Source organism: Chanodichthys erythropterus, chromosome 4 (assembly GCF_024489055.1).
Source record: "Chanodichthys erythropterus isolate Z2021 chromosome 4, ASM2448905v1, whole genome shotgun sequence".
Classification (NCBI taxonomy): domain Eukaryota; kingdom Metazoa; phylum Chordata; class Actinopteri; order Cypriniformes; family Xenocyprididae; genus Chanodichthys; species Chanodichthys erythropterus.
Window position 1 is genome coordinate 33,009,813 of NC_090224.1, and position 10,208 is coordinate 33,020,020.

General features: G+C 37.9%; 1 protein-coding gene across 4 annotated transcripts in view; it reads left to right on the plus strand.

The window, feature by feature from the left end:
• ralgps2 (Ral GEF with PH domain and SH3 binding motif 2) overlaps positions 1 to 10,208 on the plus strand; it is a 148,454-nt gene that overhangs the window by 84,343 nt on the left and 53,903 nt on the right. For all 4 annotated transcript variants that reach the window (XM_067384770.1, XM_067384771.1, XM_067384772.1 and 1 more), the window contains exon 9: positions 4,039 to 4,165. In XM_067384770.1, coding sequence (XP_067240871.1) covers positions 4,039 to 4,165 — 127 coding nt within the window. The remainder of the gene's footprint in view (positions 1 to 4,038; positions 4,166 to 10,208) is intronic.

The window sequence follows — 10,208 nt, forward strand, 5'->3', positions numbered from 1 at the left end:
TTACGAATGTGTCATAGCTAGTGCCTTTTATTGTCGTAACTGTAAAACCATAATTGCTTGCATTAAAAGTGTTTAATTTATTAAATTATTTGCCTGTGCCAATAAGAAACCACCACCTGAAACACCCTAGCAACCTGATAGAATTCACTAAAACCACATATTAAGGCCTTGGCAACCACCCAGAACACCCTAGCAACACAAATGCAATTCTGAACATTTTAGAAGCCACATAACAATGGCCTGGCAGCTACCAAGAACATCCTAGCACTGTGGTGGTGACTTTTGCATGTGCAAGCAGTATTTTTTAGTATTTTGTAGGGAACTATGGTTACCATGGTAAACTTTTATAAGGATCAGGCTATCCAGCAGCTTTATGTATCTGTTTCTCCTTTGGAAACATTGTCTTGTCTTCAGTCACAGCCAGCATCCTCCTCCTCCTCAATCATGTCTCTAGTGTACCATTTTCAGTCTTTTACATAACTGGAATATTCCTCTCCTCTGCTTTTTCTGTCAGATCTATGTTTTCCATGGCTTCTCAGACTAGCTTTCCTCAGACATGGCCAAACACACACAATCCTATGTTGTGGGCTCCAAAAGTCACAACATACTTCTATTATGCAATTTTTGTAAATTATTCAAATCATTTTTCATAATAAATTATATTATCCAGCATGAGAAAGATCCAAAGAACATCTTGTACTTTTTACATGATCAATAACCAGCCAGAAGTTTCCATCCAAGTATTTTTTTTGCAAGAAAAAAGTGTGTTAAAATGGAAATGCTGATATCTGATAAAAATTTTCCTAGTGTCGACAATCTTTCGATGATTTTTTTGTTTTGTTTTCAGAGCTAAATGTTCAGTTATTCAAATGTTGTGAAAAACACAAAATAAGGGCTTGAACACAAATAATTCAATAAGGGCTTGAATGTGAATAAATGTGGTTTTACATGACAGTCCGCATCTGTACGTTGCTTCCATTTAAAGTACTGTTTTTCTTTAATTTAAAAGGGTACGTTAAATCTATTCTAAGTTCATGCAGTGGGCAGATTTATTTTGCGATGCACCTAAACTTTTGCGATAATTAATTTTTTAAAGGATGATGTTTATATTCACACAATTTAACTATTTAAGGGCAAATTGGATAGAAATAGACTGTAGACTGGAAATTTTTTAAAAACTTTTACTTTGTCAATAACAGAACAGGGCAAAAGTGATCTAAAATAGTGAATAATCTGAAGTATGTATAATTCATTTCATGTCATTATGTTTCTATGTTTGAAATTTACAAGTTTAAATTAGATTTTGAATCCCATATTTTCAGTTCGGAGGTTTTGAAATGCGATTCCAATCAGATTTTTACAAATGCGTCTCAGTCTGGACGCTCTGGCTGCTCAAAGCATATTTCAAATAGTCTTTTCCTTCACTCTTAATGCGTCACATAGCAATAAAGTCAAAACTGTGATGGCAATGCTGGAAGTATGCAAACAGTATGTCCAAAGGTTTCAGCCATGACTACAACAAGGAACATCACAATATACGCTATATTACCAAAAGTTTTGGGACACCCCTCCAGATCATTGAATTCAGGTGTTCCAATCACTTCCGTGGCCACAGGTGTATAAAATCAAGCACCTAAGCATGCAGACTGCTTCTACAAACATTTGTGAAAGAATGGGTCACTCTCAGGAGCTCAGTGAATTCAAGCGTGGTACCGTGATAGGTTGCCAACTGTGCAGTAAGTTCATTTGTGAAATTTCCTCACTACTAAATAATCCACGGTCAACTGTTAGTGGTATCATAACAAAGTGGAAGCAATTGGGAACAACAGCAACTCAGTAACAATGTGGTAGCCACGTAAAATCACAGAGCAGGTCAGCACATGCTGAGGCGCACAGTGCGCAGAAGTCGCCAACTTTCTGCAGAGTCAATAGCTACAGACCTCCAAACTTCATGTGGCCTTCAGATTAGCTCAAGAACAGTGCGTAGAGAGCTTCATGGAATGGGTTTCCATAGCTGAGCAGATCCAAGCCTTACATCACCAAGTGCAATGCAAAGCGTCGGATGCAGTGGTGTAAAGCACGCCGCCACTGGACGCATTGGAGACGTGTTCTCTGGAGTGACAAATCACGCTTCTCTGTCTGACAATCCGATGGACGAGTCTGGGTTTGGCAGTTGCCAGGAGAACGGTACTTGTCCGACTGCATTGTGCCAAGTGTAAAGTTTAGTGGAGGGGGGATTATGGTGTGGGGTTGTTTTTCAGGGGTTGGGCTTGGCCCCTTAGTTCCAGTGAAAGGAACTCTTAATGCTTCAGCATGCAAGACATTTTGGACAATTTCATGCTTCCAACTTGGGGGAACAGTTTGGGGATGACCTTCCTGTTCCAACATGACTGTGCACACCAGTGCACAAAGCAAGGTCCATAAAGACATGGATGAGTGAGTTTGGTGTGGAGGAACTTGACTGGCCAGCACAGAGTCCTGACCTCAACCCGATAGAACACCTTTGGGATGAATTAGAGCAGAGACTGCGAGCCAGGACTTCTCGTCCAACATCAGTGCTTGACCTCACAAATGTGCTTCTAGAAGAATGGTCAAAAAATCCCATAAACACACTCCTAAACCTTGTGGAAAGCTTTCCCAGAAGAGTTGAGGCTGTTATAGCTGCAAAGGGTGGGCCAAATCCATATTAAACGCTACAGATTGAGAATGGGATGTCATTAAAGTTCATGTGCACATAGAGGCTGTTTTAGAGGATTATGATGTCCTCATAATCATCTCCTCCGTTGTCGTGTTTTGTTTTTTGTTTTTTGTTTTTTGTGTGTGTGTGTGTGTGTGTGTGTGTGTGTGTGTGTGTGTGTGTGTGCAACAGACGATACATATTAAAGGGGACCTATTATGCCCCTTTTCACAAGATGTAATATAAGTCTCTGGTGTCCCCAGAATGTGTCTGAAATTTCAGCTCAAAATACCCCACAGATCATTTATTATAGCTTGTCAATTTTGCCCCATTTGGGTGTGAGCAAAAACACACTGTTTTTGTGTGTGTCCCTTTAAATGCAAATAAGCTGTTGCTCCCCGCCCCCTTTCCAGAAGAGGGCAGAGCTTTAACAGCTCGTGCTTCAGTTGCTCAACCACAACAAAACTGGAGAATCTCACACAGCCAAAATCAAAACAAAATGGCTGTGCCGTGGGTGGAAACGTGCAGATAAAGGGCCGGTAACATTGGAAGATCGCCTTCCTACATCACGAGCTGAGCGAAATCTGAGCGGCTCATTTTTTACATGCTTGCAGAGAAAGGCTTACTAAAACAAAGTTACTGGGTTGTCCTTTTTTCACATTTCTTGTGTTGGTAGATACACCGAGGACCCTGCATCTTTTTCGAAAGCCTTAGTCCCTTTTTAAACTTCCTGCAAACAGAAGGGTTTTGGAGAGATGGAGTGTGAGTGAGTGTGTTTGCGTGAGGGGTCACGTCAGGTAGCTCTTAATTTGGTTAAGTTTGTTTAAATTTCCTGTGCAGGACTCTGGATTTAATTTCTGCGCTATCAAATTTTCATTTGTTTGCAGAGCTCTTATTTAATCTCATCTGTCTTTTCTGTCTTTGTTTCCTCCACTTTTGTTTTTCCTAACAACATTACGAAACACTACACATTCATTTTTAAATTGTTTTCCCCCTTTTGTTTGGTCGGAGATATTTTACGCCTGTCCCGACATTTATGATTGCACTGCCAAGTGGTTGATGAATGGAAAACAAACAAACATCACTTTAACTGTGAATGATTATGACAGATGATGAACACAGATAATAAAAATTGGCGCTCTTGAGATTTGTTGTTAGAGACTGGATTGCTTCGAGTTCATTTAGATGATTTACTAAAGGTTTGTGTGTCTAGAAACACATGCGGACTTGATAAAACACACAAACCCAGATTATTCCTTTGAAATATATGCTGTTCAAGCTAAAAAGGTATTTATAGACCTGTAAAAGAATTTGTTTATTGTTTTTGTTATAAATGTGCTCTCTTGCTCTCTTATCCACAGCTTTTAAGTCGGAAGGACAAGGCCACGTTTGAGAGGCTGGAGTATCTGATGTCTAAAGAAGACAACTATAAACGCTTGAGAGATTACATCAGCAGCCAGAGCATGACGTCCTGCATCCCGTATCTGGGTATTTTTTCTTTGCTCTCTCTTTTCAACACACACAAACATAACCTTATGGGGAGGTTGTTTTCCAATCTGTCATTTGTAAAAATATAATACAGTTATAAAAAGAGCATCTTCATTCATTTCATGTCTTGCAGACATTTTGACATTTTAATTCAATGATTTTTAATTAAATTATCCCATTTAAAACCATTTTTTCTTGTTCAGATATTCTCAATGGTTTAGGGGATGCCTTGCGGACAATTTGTTATAAACAGCCGGCTTAAAAATCAACTTTCGAGGGAGTTTTATTGTTTACATGTTTATTATTTCTGTGTAAATTAGAGCTGTCAAAATGGACACATATGATTAATTAAATAAGTGTAATTATTTTTTCTTAATTGTCTTAATTGTTCAAAATGATTGACAGGCAGAGAAATCACAGACTGCTCCACCAAGGCTGTGACAGAGACAGGTGTGATTTGTCATGAAACCTGTTTCAGTCATATCTTACAGGTGGAAGCACCATTTAATATTTGGCATTTCAACAAACAGTTTTATTGCAGCTTAATTTTGAACAAGGGAAAAGCATGAGTGAGACAAGAACAAGAGCGCAGTGAGCCGTGTCTTTCTTTATATGCATATTATTCTCACATCGCTTGTCATCCCACACACTGTTGTGTGTGTAAGGCCAGAACTAAAAAAAAAAAAAAAAAAAAGGTTTATATACACACATAAAATAAAACCATTAGAATGTTGTATTACCGGAACAGTTATAATAATACACTACCATTTCTTTTTCATTCTTTTTTTTTTTTTTGAAAGTCATCATTGATCACAAAACAGTAATATTGTGAAATATTATTACAATTAAAAATGTTTTCTGTTTTAATATATTTATAAATGTAATTTATTCCTGAATTTTCAGCATCATTACTCCATTCAGTGTCACATGATCATCAGAAATCATTCAATCAGCAAATATTCTGATTTGCTGCACATGAAACATTTATTATTATTATCAATGGTAAAGGGTAATTTCACCTAAAAATGAAAATTCTTTCATTAATTACTCTACCTCATGTTGTTCCACACCCATAAGACCTTCATTCGTCTTCAGAACATGGGCGATTTCAAAGCTTCATGAAGCTTCGAAGTAGGGCTGGGCGATATATCGCATGTGTTTGTCACGCGCATTTCGTCAGTAAAGCCGGTTCCCTGATTGCCGCTAAATCGCCATCACCTGCTTTCAAATGGAGCGGCATTTAATAGACAGAGCCGTAGATCACTGACAAGCCATGCAATATCGCGTTCATTATCGAAGCCATCTGCTTATCAGTGCGTATCAAACTGCCAAATTCATGTTATTTCAGTAAATGAGGCTTCATTATGTCATAAGTGTTTTGAAATTTCAATGGTTCACCACTGGGGGTTTGATACATGCTCCGAACCACTGATTCGAAACAAGATTTGTAAAGCTTCGAAGCTTCATGAAGCACTGTTTTGAAATCGCCCATCACAAGATATTGCTGAATAAAGTCGCTGTTTTGTTTTTGACGCACAAAAGGTATTCTCATCGCTTCATAACATTAAGGTTAAACCACTGTAGTCACATGAACTGTTTTAAATATGCCTTTAGTAGCTTTCTGGGCATCTGAAAGTGTTAATTATCTTGCTGGCAATAGTGGCCTCACCGAGTCATCGGAACGAAGGTCTTACGGATGTAGAACGACATGAGGGTGCGTAATTAATGACAGAATTTTCATTTTTGGGTGAACTAAACCATTAAAAATAAATTGTTATATATTATATTAATGCTAAATTAAAGTCTGCAGCTGTATCCTTTTTAGTGTAAAGATGCTTTAGTGAATTTTCATCCCTACAAGGTTATCAAAACATGTTCACTCATGCACTTACATGCTCCATTACATGCATTTCTGTTGCTCAGTGTCATACTTATAATCCTCTCATATAAGGCAAGATTATTAGCAGTTTTGCCCTGTATCTGCGTGTTGCAGTTACATCATTATCTGAACACTGTCCCACTGTTCAGGGCCTTTAGATGGGCAATGGGAGACGCTGCTGAGCCATAAACTGGCAGCACATACTGTCTTGTGCTAATTTGAAAACATTTACTTTGACCTAAAAAAATGTGTGTTTTGACTCGTACTTTTGACTTTCATCAATTTTTTTCTCAGACGAGTTTGATTTCTTATCTTTTTGGCACAGTGATCATAGATATGCTTCAGTATAAAATTGCGCAAGTGAGGAATTAGTAAGTCAGAGCTGGTTTGCTATCATAGCGTGAGAGATATTCACAAGCCATGATCACTCTGTCCTTCACTCTGCCTCTCTCTAATGTCTTTTATCAGGTGTTGACATTCAACTGACTTAAGACAGAAAGGAGGGGTGAAAAAATGTACTCCTTTAGTTTTTTTAGACTGCATTCACACACAGTCAGTGTTTATGGATTGACAACTGTATTTACAATCACAGCAGTGAGTATCGAACACACATACTATACACCTGGAGCAGTGGGCAGCCATTTTTACTACGACGCCCGGGGAGCAATTGGAGGTTAGGTGCCTTGCTCAAGGGCACCTCAGTTGTGGGTAATGAGAGTGGAAGAGAGCGCTGTTAATTCGCTTCCCCCACCTACATTTCCTGCCGGTACTGAGACTTGAACCCATAACTTTCGGGTTACAATTCCGACTCTATAACCATTAGGCCAAAACTGCCCGGGTGTGTTTGGTACAGGGCTGGAGGACTCCCAAGCTCCTTGGAAGGCAGAGAGGAAAATACTGCTCTCTTATACAACAAAGTCTAAACTGTATTGAAGAACTGCCAGTGACTCTCCTTGTAAATCTGCTCAATGAAAAGATGGAGGAATTTGAGGCACAGAACTGGAGGATCCCTTGTGTTCTCAGACTTGGCTGTATTCAAACAGTTACTTTTGACCTGCTGGATGTTCTTTCACCTGTGTCCCCCTTGTGTACCTGTCTATCTGTCCATCTGTTTTGCTTACGGATTAAGTGTCTTTTCCGTAGATTTTTGCAGAACGTACCTTTCACCAGACAGCAGAATAATTCAAGGGTGGTCGGTATGACTGAAAGCTTGGATAAGTTATTTTATTTTTACTGTTATTGTTGGAAATTCAATCTAGAAGTGTTTTATATATTACATGATCATGTAATAATGCTTGTTTTTTTTTAGTTTAATTTAGTTTCTTGAATCCTATATAGGGTATGCTTAGCTTAAACCCCATTTTGTTTGGTTTTGTTTTGCATTTGGCTGTTTTGTTTTGGTTTGGTGTGGTTTGGATGGCTCTTTTGACTTATTATAGTAAGCAACCACCGAGAACAGTGGAAGTGCGCTAAAAACATAAAGAAGAAACTGTTGATGTAGAAGAGTGAAAAGACTGAGGAAGAAATTTGACTTCTTTTGGCAAGATACATATTTATATAAACTAAGGTTGCACCCTAATATTTGACCAAATGAGAAGTCGGCTTAGTTGACCAAATTTGAATTAGTCGGTTAGACGCTGAAAAAAAAAAAAAAAATCAGTCTGTCATTTTTGGTCATACAGATAAGAGTAAGACAACATTCAAAACTGTAAAGGTCTACTATTATTTTGTGAAAACTCACATTAACAACAAAATTTATAGCTTTTGTAAAATGAAGAGAATCAAACAGGATGTGCTTTCTACTGTCTTGGTGTTTGTATACTGGAGCGTGTCACAAAAATGAACCGAAACTCGCATATACTTGCTTCACAGATATATACACATATTTAAACATATTGAAATGTTTTAAATGAACCAATTCAAATCGGATGGTAGTGATGGGGGTTAGTGATGTTGTGCAGTTCAAGCAAAGTATGCTGAATTGTGGAAGTCTTCTTCTGCATCTTCCGCAACCTAGCACTCAGACCTGGCTTGCAAGATGTGTCATTGTCCCATGCAAATGATGTGCCTAATCTCCATAATTCTTTTAGTTAGTCTGGTGCTAACACTAGAAACTACACAGACTGCACGTAAGCGACCCTAACTCATTGTCGGTGAATTCTCCTTTTGGTCTTTTCACTTCTGCTTTGGCAATCAGTGTCAATGATTTGTGATGTGTTATGAAAGCGCTTAGGTTGGGGGTGGGCTCTGAGCACATCCAGACGGCTTCATCACAGTCTGAATGTGAGAAACTGGCTGGAACGCTTTTGAGGGGAAGATGAGGTAAAAGATCGGGTCAGTGTCCAATGGTTTGTGTGTTTTGTTATAACAGGATTTCCCTACTGAAAACACTGGATCATATTGAAACTTAGAGCTGTGTGTGTGTGTGTACAGCTATCTTTGTGAGAACCGGTTTGAGTTTTAGACCATCAGAGTGTTGTGATGACTAGGGTTAGGGTAAGGAGCTAGAGATTTCATTGTGTCAATTAGGGCTGTCACGTTATAAGATTTTTCACACATCGGTTATCGTGGCCAAAATAATTCACGTTATCGATATATTGTGATATCTATAGAAATCTTGAAAAAAACAAACAAAAAAAACTAATGTTATCAGTCAAATTAATCTTTATTTTGTCTTTTTCATTCTTTTTTTAAGCCAATGAATCACACCATTGCATACAACAACTACACTAAAGGGTAATCAGATACTGATGAACAACTGATAAACACAAGGCACAATTATTTTTAATTTTGCATTCTCTGTCTTTAGCGAATTTTTATGAAGGAAGACAAGCATTTAGTTTATCTGATTTCAAACTGGAGTAAAAAACACTTCCTGAATGTATCCCAAAGTTCTGAAAAGACTTTCTGACGCACATTTTAAAGACCATGCTGTGTGATTTTTATTTAGAAGCAGAAATTATATTGTTTTATAGTATTCTATACAGTGATAAAGGCTATGCATAGAATTATACATATTCATTATCCTTACGAAAATAACCAAGATGGCTTGAACACAGACAAACCATATACTGTCAAAATGTTGTTAATTCTCTTCATGTTAAATCATTCAAAACGTCTCTATCTGCATTTTAAATGCACATTTCATACAGATTACATAATCAGAGTGTAGCCTATTTATTTTCGTTTTGAATTGTTTAGTTTAAAAGTAGTCATTTCAAGCTTTCTATAGATATATTTCTCATGTCTGTGAGGCAAGTAGCCTATAAGCTGAGTTTCAGTTCATTTATGAGACTCGCACCAGTTCACATGCAGGTGATCGCGCTGGCGCCTTCATTATATTGTCTGCTTTATTTGCTTCTTATTTATTAAATCCAGGCAGCTGGTTAATGAAACATTGATTCAAATTAAGATGCAATCTATACAAAACGAAAATCACTTTAACGAAAGGCTTTCTACAAACAAAATTTAATTATATGGTCAAAATCATGTCTGACCCACTCCATGTCTCCCAATGTATTACACATCTTATGATGTAGCTATCTTATTTTACTCTTGCTGTTCACTTTTCATAATCAACATAGACTAAATTAAAAAATAACATTATAATATTTAAAGATAAATTTGAAACCAAAAACGTTTTCGTTCACATGCTCTGCTGTGTAGAGAATCTTCTCTGTCTTTTCAGAAGACGTGATTTTGCACGGCAGTAGCAGCTGCGCACATCTTCTTCTGTTTTATGTCAGATGGTAGCGTTAAGGTGCAATACCGCCACCTATTGTACTTTGGGATATCAACCAGGTACTGGCGCTGGATTATTTTTGTGTCATATTATCATACATATTATTCATTTTAAAGGAACACTCCACCTTTTTGAAAATAGGCTAGTTTTCCAACTCCCCTAGATTTAAACAGTTGAGTTTTACCGTTTTCAAATCTATTCAGCCGATCTCCGGGTCTGGCGGTACCACTTTTAGCATAGCTTAGCATAGTTCATTGCCGTACCATGTGTGCAGCAGGCGCAATCATATTACGCAGCGCCTGTGACCCCCTGCTTGCACGGGGAGACATTTGTCAGAGACGCTGCATAATATAATTGTGCCTGCTGCACACATGGTACGGCAGCAAAGTTCCTTGATTATTATGTCAGAATGAGAGTATAGT